Source organism: Opisthocomus hoazin, chromosome 16 (genome assembly GCF_030867145.1).
Source record: "Opisthocomus hoazin isolate bOpiHoa1 chromosome 16, bOpiHoa1.hap1, whole genome shotgun sequence".
Lineage (NCBI taxonomy): Eukaryota > Metazoa > Chordata > Aves > Opisthocomiformes > Opisthocomidae > Opisthocomus > Opisthocomus hoazin.
Window position 1 is genome coordinate 15,236,206 of NC_134429.1, and position 22,012 is coordinate 15,258,217.

General features: G+C 51.4%; 2 protein-coding genes across 2 annotated transcripts; both read left to right on the forward strand.

Annotated features, from left to right (window-relative positions):
- Nucleotides 1-10,708, forward strand: LOC104335986 (protein-arginine deiminase type-2). Its single transcript, XM_075437326.1, has 16 exons — nt 1-98; nt 1,563-1,749; nt 1,830-1,899; nt 2,073-2,134; nt 2,224-2,341; nt 2,953-3,078; nt 3,862-4,040; nt 4,216-4,319; nt 4,497-4,608; nt 4,688-4,795; nt 7,049-7,200; nt 7,477-7,621; nt 8,730-8,823; nt 9,653-9,738; nt 9,912-10,040; nt 10,475-10,708. Exons 1-16 carry the CDS (start codon nt 7-9, stop codon nt 10,706-10,708), a joined length of 1,998 nt encoding a protein of 665 aa, XP_075293441.1. The 5' UTR covers nt 1-6.
- A 502-nt stretch (nt 10,709-11,210) lies between these two features.
- On the forward strand, nt 11,211-21,233 carry SDHB (succinate dehydrogenase complex iron sulfur subunit B). The gene is made up of 8 exons (XM_075437388.1): nt 11,211-11,315; nt 12,192-12,319; nt 13,630-13,715; nt 15,778-15,914; nt 16,230-16,346; nt 18,551-18,652; nt 18,860-18,982; nt 21,006-21,233. The coding sequence occupies exons 1-8, from the start codon at nt 11,238-11,240 to the stop codon at nt 21,081-21,083; spliced, it is 849 nt and encodes a 282-aa protein (XP_075293503.1). The 5' UTR covers nt 11,211-11,237; the 3' UTR covers nt 21,084-21,233.
- Nucleotides 21,234-22,012: the final 779 nt, after the last annotated feature.

A 22,012-nucleotide genomic window follows, 5' to 3' on the forward strand; every position in this document is an offset into this window, starting at 1 on the left:
TGGGAGATGCCGGGGGACCGCACGCTCCGGCTGCAGCATGGGAACCGCATCGAGGCCCTGTGCGTGCTGGGCACCTGCATCTCTGCCGACGTCTATGGGTGAGTACGATGCCCCAACGCTTCCCTTCCTCCCTCCTTTTCTGCACCTCTACCTTTCTCCTCGCCTTTACCCCTGTTTCTCCTTCTGTAAAACCCCGCTTCTTATTTTTCCTGCTGCTCCCCAAAAACCCACCACCCTGACACTGTGATTTAATGCAATTTGTGGGCAAAAGCCTCCCTGGGCTTTGCAAATCTGCACAAGTCCCGGGAAAGCTTCAGACATCTGTGTTTGCACAATATGGTATTTACCCTGGGTCCGTGATGGAAATGGGTTTGATCCATTTGCAGCCAACAGATCCAGCATCATCTCAGAAAGCTGCTGGAAAGCGAAGGGATGAGCAGCAGCCACAGGGATGGACTGCAAAGGAAGAGATGCAGCTGGGAAAGGGGAGGAAAACAAGATCTAGTGAGCAAACAGTGTCCTGGGAAAGCATAGAAGTCCCCACACCACCAGCCCTGCACCCCTAAAACCAGCCTAACGCATTGCAAGATAATTATTGCCCCAAAGGAAAAAGTTTAAAAGCTCATCTCATGGTTAATTCTGGTCTTTGCTGCTTTTGCAAATCTCACCCTCGATATACAAGCCAAGCAGCGCAGTTACAACTCATCTGGCATCTCTCCGGGTCAAATTCCCTCCCAGTGGAATTCCCAAAACCCAGAAACAAGGAAACCAAACCAGTTTTTCCATGCATAATTAAATGTAATTTAATAGTTTAAGAAACACCCGAGCAGCAGCAAACAAGCACTCAGATTTCCTCTCCCCCCTGGTGTGGGTTTGGTGGGGCCACTGGCATCCAGAAACCCAGCAAATGATGCTGTAACGGTGATACGGTGCAAGCTCTCGGGTGTCCGGAGCACGCATGCTCAGAGGGAGCCTGCACCTCCAGAGCTGCAAGCAGCCCAAAAATAATAACCCTGGAAAGACGGGGAAATTAGGGACAAGGAGCCAAGAGAGGGGAAGGGGATGCATGGAGCAGCTGGAGAGAAGCAAGGGCACGTCAGACTGGGAGCGGTGCAAACGCAACTGCTTCGGGGTTGGATAAAATCACCCCAAAAATTAGAGTTTCCCATGGTAAAGTCTCCCAGCTGGGTTGCCACGCCGTTCTGATGAGCTGTTAAATACTGGGTTTGCCTCAGCTGGAAAATAAACACGGATTTCTCCATTGAAGTGCAAACCTAAATTCAGTTCCAGCAGCACTGACTACTTCAGCTGTGATTATTATAGATCATAATCTGCACCGATGGCTACAAAATAGCCTTGTTGTACTCAAATAGCATGTTCTGCCCTAAAAAAAGAACACTTCAAGCATTCCCAAGCAGGGAGGAAAGGGCAGAAAGGTGCTGGTGGTGAGCACAGAGACGCCAGCGTGCCATCTTGGCTGTGTTTTGGGCAGTGAAATTACTTGCAGTGAGAACCGGGTGGGTTTGGTACAAACCTCTATAAACACGGAGTGGTTTTGGCAGGGCGGCCCCGGCCGGGGCAGTCTCCTTCAGTGTGAAGCACACAGAGGGCGTGAGCGTGGAGGTGGCATGCCGGGGCAGAGCAGAGGTCGGGTCAGCCCCCAGCAGCGGGACACGGTGGCCACTGGACGAGGGGACGGTCCTGAGGTTCAGCATGAGCCAGGCCAGCACCGAGGTCAATGATAATAAGGTAAGAAGTGGGGTGCTGAGGTGCAGGACCCCCACAGAGGGAGAACATCCTTCTCCAAGCAGGGATTTGGGGATTTGCAGGTAACCATCAGCTTTTACACAGAGGGAGGGCAGCCCATCAACCAAGCCGGGGTCTTCCTCACCGGCATCGGTGAGTACGAAGGCTTCTGCAACACAGCAATCCCTCTTCAACCCTTCGGTCCCTTGGAGTGGGGAGTTTTGATGCGGGGGCAGAGGTGGACCCACGCTTGCTGGGTCTGGGAGGCTTTGGCACCCACCCAACCTCACCATACTCTGGGATGATGGTGGGGTCTGCCCATCCAGGGATCTCTCTGGACGTCGACGCAGATCGGGATGGCGTGGTGGAAAAGAACAACCTCAACAAGGTAATTCAGCTTCTTCCACCGCACAGAGAGCAAAGTCCACAGGCTTGCAGGAGCCTGGGCTTGCTAAGCCCCAACGTCTGTTGTTTTAGGCAAGCTGGACCTGGGGCCCTGAGGGACACGGGGCCATCCTGCTCGTCAACTGCGACAAGGAGAGCCCCTTCACTCCAGCATCGGACTGCGACGATGAAAGGGTATTCAGCAAAGCAGGTAACAGCTTCAAAAAAATCATATAAATTGAAAAATGCTCCCTTATTCCTCCTCTTTAACCTTTTTGGAGATGGAATTCTGCTTGGGAACCGACTGCCCATGAGCTGCTCTCCACCAACCTGCTGAGTAAGCTTCCCACACGGGAATTTTTTTTTTTAATACCATGCAAACTAAGTGCAATCAAGCAGGGGCATGAAGCACAGCCAGAAAAATTGCAGAGATGCCACTGACAGTAGAGCTTGACCCAGGGATGCTTTGCACAGGTGAAAGGAGCTCGAGGCAAGGCGTGCAGCTGACAGCCAGGAATACTCACCCACTCCTGGAAAACTAAAACCACGCGGAGCTGGTGCCCATTGACTTCTTGAGGCCACGGACCAGCTGCACCAGGGCTGTTGGTGGAAAAAATCAGGCACTTGTTTCAAAGCACAAGCCTCAAGCTTTGCTAGCAGGACCGCAGGTCATTTTTCCAAGCTTGCAAAGGCTTGCAGCAAGGGGAGAGCAGATTTCTTGGCATGGGAGACGCAAACCCCAGGAGGGAGCACGCATGTCGGCCAGAGCTGCACTGTGCAGTCACCCATCACTCAATTTTTTTTTGTTTATTTGCACCCCAGATTTGCTGGACATGTCTCGGATGGTCTTAAGGACCAAAGGGCCACAGCGCCTGCCCCGGGGGTACGAAATCATTCTCCATATTCCTGTCTCCGACACTGACAAAGTTGGGGTCTTCTATGTGCAAAGTAAGTCCTTCCTCACCTACTCCTCTGCCCCTTCCTCCTCCGTTGTGGTGCTTTTGAGATCCCTGCAAGCTCTTTTCCTTCCATCTCTAACCTGGTCCTCCCCATGCTCTTCAAATGGCACTTCTGAAGCAAATCATGCCCTCAGCATCCCTTCTCCAAATTTTTCCATCGTTGAATATTCTCTCTTCTCAATCAACTGGAAAGCTTTGAAGATCAACAAGCAGAGGTACAGGACCATAAAGCCATTTATCCAAGGTCATCCAGCAAAGGAGTAGCAAAAAGAGCCTTATGTCCTGCCACCCAGATGCTTTATCCCATGATGGCAATACACGCTACAACACACTTTCCTTTCCTTGTTCCTTGTTGTGGGCACGGAGGTTCATTCCCCAGGACTAAAAGCCCTCATACAGCCCAGAACCGTGCCATTAAGTAGCTTGGTCTTGTCCCTCCGCGCAGAGGCAGAGGGAAAGGTCAGCAGCAGGGTTGGTGGCATTGCCATCCCATTACATGTCAGAGGGGGTTGGAAGGGCAGAAACCCCATGAAAACATCTTCCCAATGACTGAGCTGTTTTTCCTCACCCTTCTTGTGCATGACTGCAAAATTGCCAGCTCCTTCACTCCTGTTTTAAGGTACTTCAGCCAGATGAAGTTGTATCCACCCACAGAGGAGAAGCAGCTCCAGCACAGAGGGGCTGTGGTACTTGCTTGCACACGAGCAAAGTAGGCTTGAAACCACCACTGAAACTTAGGAAATTGCCCACCTTCCCCCTTCTTTTCTTGCAGACCCCTTCTTTGGTCAGCGCTACATCCACGTGCTGGGCCAGAGGAAGCTGTACCATACTGTGCAATACACTGGTGGGACTGCTGAGCTCGACTTCTTCGCTGAGGGGCTCCGCTTTCCTGATGACACCTTCTCTGGGCTGGTCTCCATCCATGTCAGCCTCCTGGGGACGCTGGCTGAGGTCTGGGGGCTCCGAGGAAGGGGTGCAGATGGGAGGCTGCAACAGAGAGGGATGGGGCTGAAGGGAGAGCAGTCCCCATTAATTTACCCCAGAAATGACCTCCGGGTAGAGTATTTGTGGGCCATAGTGATAAGCAGGGTGTAGAAAGTCCCCAATTTCTGCTTGCCTCCCCCAGGGTATCCCCCATACACCAATCTTCACTGACACAGTAGTGTTCAGGGTAGCACCGTGGATCATGACCCCCAACACTCTGGCACCAGTGAACGTCTTCGTCTGCAGGTAAAGGCCAAGGGATGATGCCTTCCCAGCCAAACCAGCATCAGTCACACAGTCTCCCTGAAGGTCACTGAGACAAGCTGGGGAGGTGATGGGCAGAGGGAAAGGCAGCTGCCTGCAGGGGATATCAATCCTCCAGCAGCCCTTCCTCCCCTTCCCTCCTGCCATCCACTTTCCCAGTGTGAAGGACAACTACCTCTTCATCAAGGAGATAAAAAACCTGGTGAACAAGGCCGGCTGTGAGCTGAAGGTTTGCTTCGGCTACATCAACCGCAGGGATCGCTGGATGCAGGTAGGCGGGCACCAGAAAGAAGGCAAATTTTTCCCTCCCTGCTGATGTGCCCCATGAGGGTTTTTCCTCCCTTCTTCAGGATGAGATTGAGTTTGGCTACACCCATGCTCCCCAGAAAAGCTTCCCGGTGGTGCTGGACTCCCCTCGAGATGGAGGACTTGAGCACTTCCCCATCAAGAATCTACTGGTAAGAGCGGGACAGTCACTTGCATTGCCTGGGGAGAAACTTGCAGGTGTTTATGCCTAGCCTATTTCACCACTCCTAAAACCCCACTTGCACTTTGCTCCTTGGAGGCCCTACAGTGAATTGCCTGAAAAAATGAGAGTCTAACACCACTGCATGCAACTGCATGGACACACTACCCCATCCACTTCCAGCTGGGAGGACAGCAACAGCCTCACCCCCCCTCAAACCAAGGTTCAGAGCCTAATCCACATCCCAGCCATCTAGAAAAACTTTTATCCCAAAGGTGCAGGATGAGAGAGGAAAGGAGGAGCTCACGCCTCTGGGAACAAAAGAGTCCTGCCAAGCTCTGGGACAGGGGTGGATTTCTTCACCCTGAATATCCCAGCAACGGGCTGGTTTTTCCTTTCCTCTTCCGTGCCTGTGAATATTCAGCAGCTCACAAGCAGGAGAGGAAAGGAAAGCATGAAAGGGGTCAATTTACTTCCTCAGAAGAGTACGAGATGCTGCCAGAAACATCCCAGTGGGGCTTCTTTGCCAAGGCAAAGGGCCAGCTGCAGGCAGGGCATGCAAAGCAAGCTGCCTGGGAGAGCAGTGACCCTTGGCCAGGGCATTTTGGGAGAGTCCAGCAAAGACAAGCATGGAAAGAAGATGGATTTAATGATCCCTCTGAGATATCACCATGCAGAAAGGGCAGGACGTCCCCAAGGAGGCACCAAATCTCTGCCCCATACACCCAGCCAGGCCCTGGCGGCAGCCTCAGCCCTCGTCTTCTCTCTGACAGCATCAGAAGAGGACAGCTCGCTTTTTTTCATGCACGTCACTTTGGGGAAGGTTAAGCGCTTTCAAAAGCATTGAAATACATCTTCTCATGCCTGAAATGAGTACATGCAGTCCCAGATTCATCAGGCAGGATGGGAATAGCGCGCTGATCCGCTTCTTCGCAAAGAAGCCAGGCAACCACTCCTATTTGCCCCTTTAGGAATTGCTTTGCTTCATATTTAGAGAAGCAATTTCAGCCTTTGGAGCTGCTAACGCATTATACTCCAATTTCTGCTCTGAAGCCTCCCCTAATCCCCACTCCTATCCTTCCAATCTCACTTTCCAGTTAGGAATATTTAGCCAGATGCAACATGCACGAGTCCTTCTCTCGCCCCGGCCAAGCCCTAAGCCCCTGGGACCCCACGCCAGGGAAAAAGGAGACGAGAGGGAATTAGCCCCTCAAAATCAATCTGGAACTGATAGGACTTGGATGCGACCCGCAAACCTGGGATGAACCAGCGCCTTGACAGTTGAAACCGTACCAGCTCCGTGGTTATTAAACTGAAATAAGCTGAGAGCAAGTGTTATGAAATACTGCAGCACCCGGGAAAAGGATCTGACATCATCCATCCTCCGGACAGGCACCCCAAAAATGCACAGGGAACCTCAGGGAAAGGCAGCAGCAGCTCCCTGCTTCCCCAAGCATCCTCAAATTAAAAAAAAAAAGCAGCATCTAAATCATAACCATGCACCCTCAGGTCTCATTTTTACTGACCTGTATATTTGGTTTACCTCTAAGGAAACCCAACACTAATAAGCAATTGGGATTTAATGCAAACCCAGCAGATACCTGATCTTGTCTCAGGGGCTACCATGAGCTCCAAGCCTGTGTTGACTTGAACCAGAGAGTAAAGACAGGTTCAAGGCAGGATTTTTGTCCCACTACTGCCATTTTTGCCTCATTTTTAGCATTGCAATCTCTCCCTCAGGCATTTGACCCTGGCACATCACAGCTTAGGGTTAATTACCCCTGCACAACACCTTAAATGTCAGATATGTTAAGTCCTGAAAATCAGAGCTTAAATAGGATTTAAGTGAAGTACAGCCCTTCAGGTGGCTCTTATGCCTGGGATGGATTTACCCTCAGGGCCTGAAGTTCATCTAGCTCAACAAGAGCCATCCAGAAACTCAGCTTCAGGGCTACCCCAGCACCTAATTAGCTTTATGCAGGTACTTAAACATTGGCTGCAAGACAGCAGAGATCATCTCTCCCCAGCTCTGCTCCTGGCATGTGCCATTTATTACTGAGCCCAGATGACCCCGAGACCTTTAACCTCTTGACTTGCCTTCAGCCTCTCCTCATCCATGGACAGGCTTCTCTCTTGATATTTTTACCCACTGGAGCAGGTCTGAGGCCAGCAGGAGGGATAAAAGCAAAGACCTGGAAGCACAGGGGACTCAGGGCAAAGCCCACAGCGATTTCTCTTTCCCCAGGGCCCCGAATTTGGCTACGTGAGCAGAGAGCCCCTCTTCGAAGCCATCACCAGCCTTGACTCCTTTGGCAACCTGGAGGTCAGCCCACCCGTCACTGTGGCAGGGAAGGAGTATCCCCTGGGGAGGATCCTCATCGGCAGCAGCTTCCCCACGTAAGAGATGAGAAACCCACGTGTTTGGGAGCAAAGCAAACACAAGTGCCCCTAAACATTAAAATCATGTTAATGGGCTTAATTAGCCATTCCCTGACCAGCTGCATGTGAGGTTCTCTGTGGGGTGGGTGCACCCAAGCCCACTGTTCAATCTCTGCTTTCACATTTGCACCCTCCTTCCTTTCCTCCACCTGTATAGAATTTATATGTATGGACCTATGGATGCATAAATAGTTACTCCCCTTATTTCCTCTTTTGGGGATGTTTTGCCCCCAGATCCGCAGGGAGGAGAATGACCAGAGTAGTGCGGGATTTTCTCTACGCCCAACAAGTGCAGGCTCCCGTGGAGCTCTACTCTGACTGGCTGGCTGTGGGCCACGTCGATGAGTTCCTCACTTTTGTGCCCACCTCTGACAAAAAGGTACCCCAAAACCCCACACCACTCCACAGTTTCTTTTCTGAGATACTAATCCCACTGGGGCACCTCTAGGGAAAAACCCCCAAGCTCATTTCTTCGACAGTCCCATCTTGGGTTTTCACCTGGCCCCAAAATGAGACGGAACACAGAAAGGGACTTGCTAAACTAATAATCCACACAGATAGAAGAAAGAAAAGATGCCTGAAAAAGTAGTTCAAGAAATTTAAGCCTTAAAATTCACATGGGCTGCCCAGAAGTTTTCAGAAGACAGCACTTTCCTCTGTCATGCTTCTGACATGAGCCCTTTCCCCATTCCTTGACCTGGATGGTTCAGAAAGGCAGCATCAAAGCGCGCCCCCCCCCAAACCCTCCACACAGTGCTTTGATGCACACACCCCCCCCACCCCCTCCATGCAGTGCTTTGATGTACACATCCCCCACAAACCCTCCACACAGTGTTTTGCCCTCCCCAGTGCTGTGTAAACCCCCACAGGAGATGCTATCAAGACGGCAGCAAGCAGCCTCCAGCACTCCACCAAGGAGCAAGGAGACCATTTCTGCTAGTGGGAAGGGAGCAAGAACACACATGGGGTTCACAACCTACAAATTCACAATTCCCATGGGATTAGCTTAATATCAATTTTTGGCTTCTTCTGAGGAAGTCAGAGCCTGATTATTCACTCACTCCATCCTCTCTCTACAACACAATACCAGCCCAGAGACAAAAACACCAACTTAGACACCAACCACACTCACTCACCATCCCAGCTCACCCAAACCTCCAACAAACACCCTCCTGGGGGTTTATATACCCCACCTGGGGTGGGCAGGATTGGACCCAGCTGCAGCCAGTCTGCAGTTTTCCTCCCTGTCCCAGCAGCAGTTTAACCCCTCAGAGATGGTTAGGTGGGTATTTGCCAGCAGCATAAATCACTGTGCCTCATTTGGACACAAACCCTCCGCACTGCATTAAAAAAGGCACTAAGTAACAGCAAAAATATCCATTTTTAAGAGTTTAAGATCAAGTTTCTCACAAAAATAAACCCCTGAGCTCCCCCAAGGCTTTGGATAAGGCATTCTGGTGACTGCTCTCCCTCCTGTCTCGCCCCAGCGATTTCGGATGCTGATGGCCAGTCCCGCGGCATGCTACAGGCTCTTTCGGGAGAAGCAGAAGGAGGGCCAGGGCGAAGCCACCATGTTCAAAGGCAAGGGGACAGCAGGCTGCTTCAGCCGAGCTTTGATGTCGGCTGAGACAGCCGGAGCTGCCCCACAGAGCAGCCGGCCCGAGGGCGGCAGCGCCTGACCGACGTGCGGGTATCGGGGGGACGCGGGGACCTTTTCCCACCCGGCTGCCCTTCACAGCTGGCAAGCGGGATGCCTGCCCACCATACCCAGCCTCCTCAAGCCCTATTTCGGGAAAGCGAGTGGGACGGGAGGGATAAAGCCCTCTGCATGGAGGGGATGCTTGCTTGGTGGGATAGAGCACCTCGGTAAATGCCAGCGGAGCTCCAGCACGGAGTGGGGACAATCAGGGGCTCTCATGTCACCCCAAATTAGCAGCTTTTTTTCTCGCTTGCCCTTCCCTCCCTGCAGCAATGACATTTTGGTTGCCATTCTGGGCATCCTTTAATTGTGGTTTTGAACATCATCCATCTGCCTTGGGGTCGGGGGAAGATCTCCTTGCCTCCATGGGTCCCTCTGGGTCACTGCCACCCGCCCGGGACCCAGTCATCCCAAAACAAGGGGTGGAGGTGGCAGCTCTGGTTTTACGGAGCTGAGTGGGGAAATTTAGGAGCTAACAACGCCTGTGGGCAGGAGGGTGGGGGATAGGACCTTTCCAACGCTCTGTCCAACAGGCAGAGATTTTCTTCCCACCCAGTTTCCCAATAAACTAAGAACTGGGATTCCCAGCAGCCTTAACCACAAGCTCAGGAAACTGGGATTGGTTTGTGTTTTTTTTTTCCATCTCTGCGCCCTGTTTTAAGCCAGGCTCCTACCAGTACTGCTTCATTTTGACAGGGGTTTCATTTGCAGGGTATGCGGGGACAGACACGAAACGGGTCACCATTAATAAGGTCCTTTCCAACGACATCCTGGTGCAGCAGAACCAGTATGTCCAGGTAATAACCCATATTTCTGGTAATAATCAATATTTCTTGCAATAACTGCCCTAGGGTGGTGCAAACCCTTAAGGGAGGTGTTGCATTTTGGCTCTCCTCCTGCGCGAGATACTTCTGGGGACCGTACCCACCTGTATCCCCCGCCTCGACCTGCTCTTCTCAATCCCGTCCAGCGCTGCATCGACTGGAACAGGGACATCCTCAAGAAGGAGCTGGGCTTGACGGAGGAGGACATCATCGACCTGCCGGCCCTCTTCAAGCTCGACAAGCAGGGCAAAGCTGTGCCGTACTTCCCCAACATGGTGAGGGGTCCCCCCGCTCCTCAGGTCCTCGCCAAAAGCCAGCTTATTCAGCCAGGATGAGTCCCCAAAACTGTCCCAAAAAAGCCCAATATTTACAGCTGCCCAGAAAAAGAAACTATCTCCAGCCAGGCTTGGATAAGCCCGGGTCTGCCGCAACTTGGTGTTGCTTGTGGTTGAGTTAACCTATGTAGTTTTGAGGCAAAAACCTTTCAAAGTGGTGAAATTGCAAGGTGTAGGGCACGTTTTAATGATAAAGAAGAGGGAAAACGATGCTGGATTTGGAGGCCTGGGGGAGGAAGGCTGCAAAAAGTGGTGTAAATGTCCCATTTCTGAGTAAGGCTGATGGAGAAGGGTGGCCAGCAGCTTTCCTGCAGTTTCGTCGATCGTAGAGGCCGGTCCTGGCGCTACCGGCTTCCCCTTGCGTCACCCCACAGGTCACCATGATCGTCCTGGCCAAGGACCTGGGCATCCCCAAACCCTTCGGCCCCATGGTGGGGGGCGAATGCTGCCTGGAGCGACGGACCCGCTCCCTCCTGGAGCCGCTGGGCCTACGCTGCCGCTTCCTCGAGGACGTGGCTTCCTACCACGGCAGGCTCGGGGAGGTCCGCTGCGGCACCAACGTCCAGCGGCAGCCCTTCGCCTTCCAGTGGTGGCACGTAATGCCATAGCGGGGCCTTCTTCCCCCTCCACTCTCGCCCACGGTGGCTTTTTCAGCGTGTGTGGCTTGCGATGCAGTTAATCAATAAATTTGCTGTGAGGAAAGAGGCGGGAAATTAAATAATAAGGCGCAGTAATTGTGAGAGAAACGGAAGGAAGCCCTCAGAGAGGGTGAGGCACCGGGGACACCATTTCGGCCCTCAGCGCCTGCCATTTTGCCCTGACCACTGTTGCGGTAGGTGGGAGGGCCTGGGCACCTCCCCTGAAGAAAGAACGAGACTGGGAATGAACGGGGGGGCCGCACTGGTCTCCCCCCATCCCCAGAAAGGGGGGATCCAGGCCTCTCGGCCCCGCCAACCTGCCTGGTGCCACATGGCGCGCCACACTCAAGATGGCGCCTTCCCTGCTGCCACCGCCCCTCCCAAGATGGCGGCCATCAGAGCCCCGCCCCTCCCGCCCTTCAGGTCGCGCTCTATGGCCGCGCGGGGGTTTCCTTCCGCTTCCGGGGCGGGCGCGGGGTCGGAACTGCGCAACGCCAAGATGGCGGCGGCCGCTGTGGTGGGAGTCTCCTTGAGGCGCGGCGTCCCCGCGCGGTTTCTGCGGGCCGGACCGCGGCCGGTGAGGGGTCTGCAGCCGCCGTGCCCCGGGCAGCCGGGCGGGGGGTCCTGGGGGAGGCGTGGTGCGAGGGGCTGACGGCGAGGGGCGGGATGGAGGGAGCGTGGCGGGAGTCGGGGGGGGTGAGGAGGGATGAGGTGGGGGGTGTGGTGGGCAGGAGGGCCCGTGAGAGATTTTTGGGCAAGGGAGGAGGGAGCTGGGGCGCAGGAGGGGGGGTCGGAGAGACCTGGGGGCAGGAGGGGGTGGGAAGAGGGCTCAGAGTGGGTAAGAGAAGGGGAGGTGGGCTTGGAGGGGGCAAAGGGGATGTGTGAGGGGGAAGGTGGGGAGGTTGTGGGGGCAAAAAGGAGCGAGAAGGGACCTGGGATGGGTTCAGGGGAAGACAGAGGTTGGCAGGAGGCTGAGGGGTGAGGGATATCTAGAAGAGGGTTGGGAAGAATGTGGGAGCAGGAGGAGTAGGGATGTGGGGAGAAGTGAGAAGGGGCGGGTGGCCGGGAGGGGGAAGGAGCTCCCGGGGGGGGGAATACTGCGAGAGGGCGGTTTGTTGGCCTGGAGCTGGGCAGAGACGTGGCTGGGAGCTCCTGAGAGCAGTTTTGGGGCAGGGAGAGTCTTCGAGGCTGTGCGTTGCCCCTTAGTTTTAGGATTATCTCCCCTGGCTGGTGGAGGAGGGAAGCCCAGGACAGAAGTGGTTGCGTGTGCCACAGTACCCTGCTGTGGCAAACCCTGGGGAGGATTTCCCAAAAACTCTACAAGTGCCCAGATACAAAGCAGCGCTGGGCCCTGCAGCTCTCACCCCGGACGTGCAGCCTCAGGGCATTTTGTCACCTGGCTAAAAGCCACCCGAAGGGACCTAAGGGCTCTCTTGCTGCTGTTTGGATACAGATGTGTCGGGGAGCGCAGACGGCTGCTGCGGCAGTGCCACGTGTCAAGAAGTTTGCCATCTACAGATGGGATCCCGATAAGCCTGGGGACAAGCCTCGCATGCAGACGTACGAAGTGGATTTGAATAAGTGAGTATGCCCCGTTAGGGAGAGGCTTTGCTGCCAGGCAGGCACCCTGGGCTGCCTGCGCACGCAGCTCACCCGACAAGTGATAACGGAGGGTGGTTGCAGAGCACTTGAGCTGATGGCTAAAGGTGTCAGCAGTCTCATTAAGCTTCAGGGACTGTTAAAACCTTGTTGGAGTGACCAGGAAGGTGGTGCCTTGACTGTGTTACAGAGCATCTTGTCCTCAGTGCAGAGGAGATCAATGTTATTTCCTGATAGAGCAAATCTTACTATGATCACGTGGGATTATTTTCCGTGTTGGTGCTAAGCGTGGCAGATCAAACTGTTCTCTGAATGCCAGTGTCTCAGTAGCTGTCAGCAGTAAAATGGTCACTTTTGTTTTGTGAGGTTTTACCTGTGTCCCTGAGCTGTGTTGAAGACCTGAATGTGGTTTTGTCTTTAATAAGCTTTATTTACATGGTAAATGTTGGGGCATATTCCAAAAGGAAACTATTTTATGGGCAGATCAGGCCCACACCTGGGAGATAAGGCAGAAGCTTTACTGACTCTTCTCATAGTTTTCCTAACATTTAATTACTTCTAGTTTTTAAATCATATTAAACTTCTAGTAACCAGCTGCAAACCTTGGTGTAGCTGTTACCAAGAAAGCTCTTTCTGCTCTGTGATTCTGCGAAAGGGTGCAGCCTTACCTGTGGTCAGAAACCTTCGTGTGGGCACTTTTTCTTGAATATCCCTGAGCTCCAGTTGCTGCTTGTGCTCTTAGCACAGGAATTCACCTCGAGTCCCTTCTGAAAGCTTCAGCTACAATGCCACGCAGCTCCCTACTTAAGAAGCACGTGACGGAGGACTCGAATTTTTGTATGACTTGCACCAGTTAATAATTTCTGGGTGTTGCCCTGTTGGCCAGATATTACATAAGTTGTCCAAGACTGTTTGGTTTTGCGTGCAGCACTGCCTCTTGTGACTAATGAGGATAGGAAGGCTTGTCAAAACCTGACCCAAAAGGAGAGAACCAGTAGCAAGGCACTTGCTTTCCAGTTGTACTGGCTGAACCCTCTCCAGCTGAGCCAGATCTTGAGGGTATTGGCAAAAGAAAGGGCTTCTCTCCTGTCCTGACCCCGGGGTGTGCTGGGGGGAATGCTGCTGATCAAGATGTCTCTATCTTGTTGCCTGGGATTGGCAAAAATATAGTGGTTTTTTAATTGTAGTTGATCAATGTCCTGTTAGGTACTGCTTAGCTGGGGTGCCAGAGGTCAAGCACCGAGGCTTGGGGCGGAATTATACAGGTTCACCGACTTACTTTTCTGTTACAGATGTGGGCCTATGGTGCTCGATGCGCTGATCAAGATTAAAAATGAGATGGACTCCACTCTGACCTTCCGCAGATCGTGTAGGGAAGGTAAGAAGGATTTTCGAGCCTGCTCAACTGAAGATTGTCCTTGGAGACTTTGTTGCTGACGGTGTACGTGTAACCGCTAGAACGCTTCAGGGTAGATGGCAACGTACCGCTCTCCTCTTCAGCTGCTGCGTATGAAATACCTCAGTGAATCAAGGAGTAAAGTTAAAGCTCGTATTCACAGGGCGTAATCGCACAACACGGAGCTATGAGCAATACGCGTAAACGGCCCCAGTCCTTCCTGTTTCTGTCCTAATCGTGTTCATCTTGCTGCCCTCCAGTGACGGACTGCGTGGGGAGATCTGGCAAGAGGGATTACAACAGCAAAATTGAGGGGGCAGACGTGGCAAATGGGAAAGAAGTGTAGGGGCTGCTTCGTCCAGCGCTGCTGTGGAAATCAGAAAGGGCGTAACTGGAAGAGTACTTATGACTTCTAGGAATAGCTTCAGGAATCTTTTTTTGGCCCTTTGACTAAGCTGAGTGATTGATTGAGGAAAAGGCCACCTGGTGGTTTTACATTGCAGAGCTACTGGCTGCTTCTCGTACAGGTACCAATCATCAGGTCTGTTCAGCTGCGTTAAAACTTACCTGTCTGGGTGATTTGCCCTGTAAAAAAAAAAAATAATCCTAGTTTGTGGGTAATGTTGGGATGCTGAGCTTAAAATGATAGTTGTGGCAATGCAGGAAGGGAGGCTGCCTTTATGGAATGACTTTTGATTTAATTAGGTGGATTTGCAAGCATGAGAAATTTAGGTGCAGTTGATGCCTAAAGTTGTTTTGGCTTGGATCTAAATGAAAAACATGCTTTAACGCAGCTGTTTACTGTAGAGTCTGCATAGCAGGCAGAGGAATTTCATACAGCTTAGTTGTTACCAGTGTCTGATATTTAGGTAGCCAACACTGTTCTCAGGCAGCTGGAATTAATTGCCCTGAATACTTGTCTTTGAGAACCCGAAGACAGATTTTCAAGGCAGACTGGTTCAATCTTGCCCCTTTTCTACCATGTGAGGAAAAAATTCAGTCACGCATTCCTGTTACATACTCGTGTGCCTGTGTTTGCAGTCCTGGTTCTCTCTCCAGTTGACTGGAAAATACTTGTAACCATTGCTGGAGTGGGAGGAATAACCTTGTTCGAGTGCCAGCCTTTATCCGGCAGCGAGGGGAAGGATTGCCAATGCATCAGGCGCTGAGGCGGGCTGGCTCGCCAGCATGAGGAGCAGTGGCATGTCTCTGACTCATATCAATTGATATGTGTCAAATCCTCTGAAATTAGAGTTTTGCCCTTTCAACATTTGTCTTCTTTCTAATATGATGTTTTAGGCATCGGTCTGAATTGGATACCCGAGCTCCTGACCTGAGCAGTATCTGTGACAGTTCTGCAGTGGGTTTTCTTGTAAAGCTTGGCTTTTCCTGGGCTACATCTGATCCTTTTATTACTGGGAGATCATTAGTGGTGTCATTTAATCCATTTGTTAAGCTATTTATATGCTGTTTGTTCTGGTGAATGTCTGTCCTCTCACCTCTGGGAGTTACCGAATGCCATTTATGGCACCGCTCTGCCCTGCTCCAGAAGGCGCAGAGAGAAGCTTCTGTCTTGGGGACTTTATTTTATGTTCCTGACCTTCAGGGATGCATTTGACCTTAACCGTAGGGCTGCTGGGGGATGCGCCTGATTCCCGTGTTATAATCTTGGCGTTAGCTGCTTCACATCAGTACGAGCTGGTGCTTCAAACTTGTGAGCAAAGCTGAATGTCCTCCCCACCCTAAGTAGCATGTAAAGCTAATGAATGATGCGAAAGGGATGAAGTGTCCAAGCCACTTGTTTTCTGCTGCGGAAGGAAGTTCAGCACAGAGAATGTGTTTAGGCTGTAATGAAAGTGACTCCTGTGTTTGTTCTTTATTTAAATAGCAACGTGTTTGGCCCAATGGCAACTTCTGGCGTTTTCCCTGTCACGTACAGGGTTTCTTGAAGACAGCCTGGGGGCATGTTCGGGGCCAAGAGGATCTTCCTCAAGTAGGCTAAGAGGGTAAGTACCTAATGCTTTACTCTTTTTCTCCCACTCAGGCATCTGCGGCTCTTGTGCTATGAACATTGCTGGCGGAAACACACTGGCCTGTATCAAAAGAATTGACCCCGATCTCAACAAGATCACGAAAATCTACCCTCTCCCCCACATGTATGTGGTGAAGGACCTTGTGCCGGTGAGTATCTGCCTCTGGCAGCTCGCGACCAAGGGTGACGCTGTTCCGAGCAGCGTGGGGTTCGCGTTGGGTTGGAAGGGATAGTGTTGGGAGGTGCCGACAAGATCAGGTCTCGCAATTCACATGTTAACTCCGGCTGGTGTTTTCTGGCTTGGGTCTGAGCTTCCCAGCAGTGACTAAATCTGTCCTCATTGGGAGGAATGTGGCAGGTTGAGATGCAAAGCGCTGCCTTCTGTTGGAGTGGTAGCAGTTGTTCAGTTTCTCATGCATCAGTTCAGCTTAATGAATGTGACCTTTTTGCCTTCTGACTCCTAGGACTTGAGTAACTTCTATGCACAGTACAAATCCATCGAGCCGTACCTGAAGAAGAAGGATGAGTCAAAACAGGGCAAGGAGCAGTACCTGCAGTCCATAGAAGACCGTCAGAAACTGGTTACTGCTTCTTTTCTACTGTTGAAATGCCTTCCAGATAAGACCAGGGTTAAACGCTAGCATGTGGTAGCTTCTAATTCCTTTAATGACAAAGCTGTCTGGTGCAAAACCCGACGTGGGTGTAATCTGCTCCCTGAAATGCAGTGTCATGGCATGCCTGCATTGCTAGGGGTAACGTTTGCTCATGAAATGCGGTTGCGATGGGAACTCTGATCTCATTTCCACTGTCTGCACTGCGAAACCGTGTGTGTTTGTACAAACATTGTGCAGGCTACAGGCTTGTAATATTCCTGTGGAGATAAGGTGCTGCAGCTTATGCTGGCATGTAGGCTGTCTGTCTTGTCTGGCTGCGGCATGCTGAGCAGCGCTCTCATGTTGCTGCTTGCTGGGGTTTACAGCGCTGAAAACTAATGGCAAAAGTGAAACCCTTTTGGATGCGGAGGCACGAGCGTGATGTGTTAGTGCATGTCTGTGGATGTCTGTCTTGAGCACTGTATTATTTCGAGGGGATTTTCAGGGATCATAGCGTGTTGGTCCAAAGTTTCTGCGTAAAGGTGAAGGGTGTCTGAGGAACCATTTGAACAGCTGGGAGACAATAGCTTTTTAGAGTTTATAGTGCAGGTAAGTCCTTCTGGATTTCCTTGGCTGCTGCAGTAAGTATCGTTAAATCAGCAGTTTCTCTTTTGCCTTTGACCTGTCTTGATGGATCAATCACTCGCGTCACGGTTCAGTGCTCTGCTGTGGTGCTGTCACTGGGAAGGTGCAAAGTGGGCAGGCAGCCCAAGTGCTGACAAGTGGTGAAAGAGGGGTGAACATGAACATCAAAGAGGAAGGCCGTTCAAAGGGGAGCGATGAAAACCCACGAGCCACAGCCCAATTCTCTGCAGTGATCTCTGAAAGTTTTCCATTATGTGTGTTTGCTGCGAAGTTAACGTCCAGTGAGTAGACCAGTGAGGTGCCTGAGTTGTCGGCAGCACCGTGCGACTGGCGCTGTGATGTCCTCACAACCGAAGGGTTTTACAGTCTGAAGGAATCTCTATCCAAGGGCAACAGTTCGTTCTCCTGCACCACTTCATGACGTGATCTGATCCATACGTGAGGACTGAAGGGACTCTCCCTTGGCATGGTTTTCATACAGCGGCATCCTCGATCCCTTTCTCATTCAGGTAGAAGGAAGCAAACCTAAAAGTAGCTGCAGGAGCTGCCTCAATCTTTCTCACGAGCAAACTTGCTTTTTATTTTATTGCTGAAGTTTCTCTTGCTTTGAGAATGGCTTGTGTGCAGGAGGAACTTGGATACAGTGTCAGCTGAAAAACTCCCACCTTTTTCTTGAAATCATCAGTCTTTTGAAATGTTACAAGTAGAAATAAGACAAACTTAGAGCAAGAAGGTATCTCTGGCTTGCGTTGCTCTGGCAAGTCTTTCTGGAAGACTAATGCAGGAGCTTGTTATAAGCTCCCAGGAGTTCTGGCGTCAGGTATCTTTCTAAGCTAAAGGTAGTGAGACCTTTGTCCCAAAACAACTTTCGGACACATGATTTAAGCCAGACTGGACTCTGTCTCTTGGCCTCGGGGGGTGTTCATTGGGCTATTAGGAGACTTGGGAGACCCTGTGTTCCTCAGAGTTTGTCTTCTGCCCAGTGTCGCTTCCGTATAGGTCTACCTTTCTTTTTTTCAGTCCCTGAAATAGAAAGGCCTTCATCTCTCTAAAAACAGTGAAATGGCGAAAGACTCGTGCCGTTTGCATTCTGTGAGTGCTTGGGGATCTCCTCAAAGCGCATGCTAAATTGGGAGCTCTTCTCCCTTGGGTTGATGGGCAGACTTTGCTCTTTCTTCTCTTCTGTAACATGGCCTTGAATTGTTAGTTGGTTACATAATTATTCCTTTCCCCAGCCACTTTTCTTCTTTTTCCCCATATTTCTTCAGTCTACATTTTCACCTCCTGTTGTCACAAAACCCTAGTTAATTATGTGGGTCGAGTTGGGAGGATTGCATGCATCTTGTTTCGAGGACCTGCATGTGGGAGTTGCTTTCTTCCAGCAGTGCTTCTTTAGCGTAAGGCTTCTCAGAACCGCTCTGTTGCAGCAAGTCGCTAGAGGGGAAAGTGGCAAGGAAAGCGCGTGCTCTTGTAAATCCCCTCTTGAAAAAAAGGCTTCGTCATGGGTTTCTGCAGTGGCTTGACTGTGGTCTCCCACCCCCGTGCAGGACGGACTCTACGAGTGCATCCTGTGCGCCTGCTGCAGCACCAGCTGTCCCAGTTACTGGTGGAACGGGGACAAGTACTTGGGTCCTGCGGTACTGATGCAGGTAAGGATGGATCCTGTTTGTCACGTGGCACTGCTGAGGGACTCCCTGCCTCAAAGCAGTACAGATATTTGCCAGTGCAGCTGGGATAGTATTACATAGCCCAGATCCTGGCCCAGAATTCCAGAGCTAGGTGTTGCTTTTAAAATCTCACACTGGTTACAACGCCTCGAAGAAGCATTTGGTGTGTCAAATGCCACTGACTTTCAGGCCTATCGCTGGATGATTGACTCCAGGGATGACTACACGGAGGAACGCCTGGCACAGCTTCAAGACCCGTTTTCCCTCTACCGCTGTCACACTATCATGAATTGCACAAGGACCTGCCCTAAGGTACGTGCGTGTCCTGCCTGCATCCCTTCGGGGGTTATGGGCATGTTTCCAAGCACCCTGTTTGAAACCAATAGGAAAATACCCACCCAGGCTTGTGTTTGCCACACGCATGCCTTGGCTCGTTCAGCCTTTTGAAACGCCGCGAGTTACCAGCAGTCGTGCTTACAATAGTGACTGTACAAGAGGATGTGGCAAAGTTTGTGTCGCGCATGGCAGGAACTTCTCTTCCTCGTGAGCAAGGCCGTGACCTTGAGAACCTGTCGGTTTCCGAGATGTAGGGTGCTGGCTGTGTGAGGGGCACTGCCAGAAACAGTACGAGGAAGTTTGTCCGGCGTAGTCCGATCAGTGGCGTGAGCATTGTGAGTAATACGCTGAACCCACACAGCGCAACCTGAAACTCCAATGGCAGCAGCTCTCCCTGATGTATTGTGCAACTTGCGATTACGGCAAGTTTTCAGCGCCTTTGGGGGACGCATTTTACGCCGACGTCCTGCCTTCAGGGCGTTTCCCAGCTGGTCTGTTCTATCTGCTATCTGTAGAGAACAGAGCAGGCTTTCCCAAATCGGGGAATCGGATTGTGCCTCCTCCTCGTCTTGCAATGACCTTGTGCCTGTTGTTGGGCAGATGAAAGTTTTGCTTTCCTGCCAGCTGTACTGTTTGCTCACCAGCCTTTGCACCTGGTAGTGGAGTAATTCTCCTTGAGCTGTGAAATAATCCAAAGGCAAATGTTTGAGTGGGTCGCAGATGTGGGGAAGATGAGATGCTCGAGATCTGGGTTGACGTGTTCCTCAGGAGCACTGCATGGTGATCTCTTTGTGTACTTTTCTAAAGTGTTCCACTGACTACGGATAATTCCCCCTTTGTGTAGGGAGCTAGCTCGTGATCCGGTGTCAACCATAGTTCAGCTACAGATGAAGGTTCAACTTGTAGGAATGTACACAGTGCAGGGAAATAGTGCTTGGGCTTAAGTTTGACATCACAATTAGTGATTAATAACGCGTTTCCACACGCATGCTTTAATCCTGGCTGTTGTCTCCGTCAGCCCGGAAAGGCTGCGTGGTGAGCTGTGCACCCAGGTGATTCCCTGCTCGCTCTCTGTCCGGCAGTGCTGCCGCTATAAGCGCGACGGTGCAGCGGGGCAGTTGTGATCCCCTGCTCGTTTGGGGATTAGGCATGCTTGGTTTGGTAGCGGTGCTGCAGGATTAAGGGCCTTTCCAACATAACGTGTCTATGCTGTAGAAAAAACTTCTTTGGAAAGCTTAGCTGCCCTGTGTGTGGGGAGCATTCTCGGCTTGTGAGTTACTGTTCTTGCTCACTTCCCTACTGTCCTCCAGTACGCAGCTTTTTTTATTTCAGACAAGGGAAAAAAAAAAACAAACCACATCTCTTGTACCGTCACTGTTGAGCTCTTACTAGGCAGTTTGCTGCCTCCAGAAGTCATGTCGTAACACGGGTAAAAGTGTTGACTTCAGTCCTGCTTGAGCTTTATTACAAGTTCCTGTCCTTCAGCGCACTCATTCTTCTCTTTGATCCTCGCGTTGCTGATTAAAAGCAGTCCTCCACAGTCAAACGAGCGATTTTCTTCAAGCAGCGGGAAGTGCTGCTGGTTCAGCCTCCAGATAGAGGAGGAGAGCTTCCAGCGCTGCGTCTCTGCTCCGGGCTGCCTTGCTCTTCCCTGGTAAATTGAGGCTGGAGTGCAGCAAACCTGCGTCGGCACGTCGTAACCGAGGGCCTCTGCGTGCCGTAGTGCCCAGCCTGCCTGGAGCGGGCTCCTCAGCGTCCTGTAACCTCCTGGCACTTAAAGGCAGCACAGTATTAGGCTGCACTCCAGCTTTTAGGAAAAAAAAAAAAAGGGGGGGTGCTGAGCACCTCCTCTGCCAGCTATTTTGTGAGTAGCAGTGCATTTGTGAGTGTACTGTGACTTAAACTCACAAATGCACTGAAGGAACTTGCAGTAAAGGCGGGCGAGGATGCCCTGACCTGCTGATTTGCAGCAGAGCTAACTGAAACTTTCTATTTTCAGGGTTTGAACCCTGGCAAAGCGATCGCTGAGATCAAGAAGATGATGGCAACTTACAAAGAGAAGGCAACTGCTGTGTAATGCCGTTCCCTAACTGGAGGTGTAACACACAAACATGCTTTACCTGGAAGTAATTTATACCTGATTTAGCAAGAGAAGTTTCCAGCAGGCAATTTGGTGTCCTTCCATAGGCTTGCATGTACAATAAATACTGTAAAGAACAAATAAGAATTGTTACTGTATTATTGAACTATTGCCTCTGCCTCAATGGTAGGATCCCAGACCTCTCTGCTTTGCTTTTTGGAGTGTGCGAGCAGCTCCGAGGCTCTGCTGCGGGATGAGCATTTGAGAGCGGCCCCGCAGCAGACGTGAACAGAGACAGAATTTCTGGCATGACCTTGTTCCCCTGTCTTTAAAGCGAGCGCCTGTGTGGGAAGAGACCTGCAAGCAGTAAGCCCTGTGGCCATTAGCAAGAAAACAGTGGAAGCAGCTGGGAAAGGGCAATGTTGGAAGAATCTCACCCTGCTCCAAAATCCCCCAGGGTTCCGGTGAGGAGCAGAGCGAGGCCCTGGAGCTCGCGGGGTGCAGTCATGTGGTGAAATACCCGAGGCAGTGCCGCGAGGAAAGCAGTGTCCTGCCACCACCCTGCTGCGATGCTGCTGCTCATTCCAAGTCCTAAAGTTAGGTGAGAAGGATTAGGACAGGGCTGAACATTTCTCTTTGCTCTAGTAGGAGTGGGTTTTAGCTCCAGGTTTCTGAAACTTGGGGTGTTTGTCATAGGTTGTTGCCTGAAGCAGTTGTTTGCAGTCTTAGGAGGGTGGAGAGAAAGGAAGCACTTTCTGTTCTGCTGTTGAATAGGTTATTTTTATCTAGAGGTATTATAAACTTCTAGAAATGCTGCTTCTGGGACATGGTGTGGTAACCAGGAAGACTGAGGTGGCATAAAAAGTGGTGTGTGGCTCTGGAAAGGCTTACCCCCAAAATGACTTCTTTTTTTCCATGTATGTTTA

Coding starts and splice junctions, on each gene's coding strand:
- SDHB (XM_075437388.1), top strand. CDS start 11,238: ATGGCGGCGGCCGCTGTGGTGGGAGTCTCCTTGAGGCGCGGCGTCCCC. Junction 11,316..12,191: donor TGCGGGCCGGACCGCGGCCG/GTGAGGGGTCTG, acceptor GTTTGGATACAG/ATGTGTCGGGGAGCGCAGAC. Junction 16,347..18,550: donor TAGAAGACCGTCAGAAACTG/GTTACTGCTTCT, acceptor ACCCCCGTGCAG/GACGGACTCTACGAGTGCAT.
- LOC104335986 (XM_075437326.1), top strand. CDS start 7: ATGCCGGGGGACCGCACGCTCCGGCTGCAGCATGGGAACCGCATCGAG. Junction 1,900..2,072: donor GGTCTTCCTCACCGGCATCG/GTGAGTACGAAG, acceptor CTGCCCATCCAG/GGATCTCTCTGGACGTCGAC. Junction 7,622..8,729: donor TGCCCACCTCTGACAAAAAG/GTACCCCAAAAC, acceptor GTCTCGCCCCAG/CGATTTCGGATGCTGATGGC.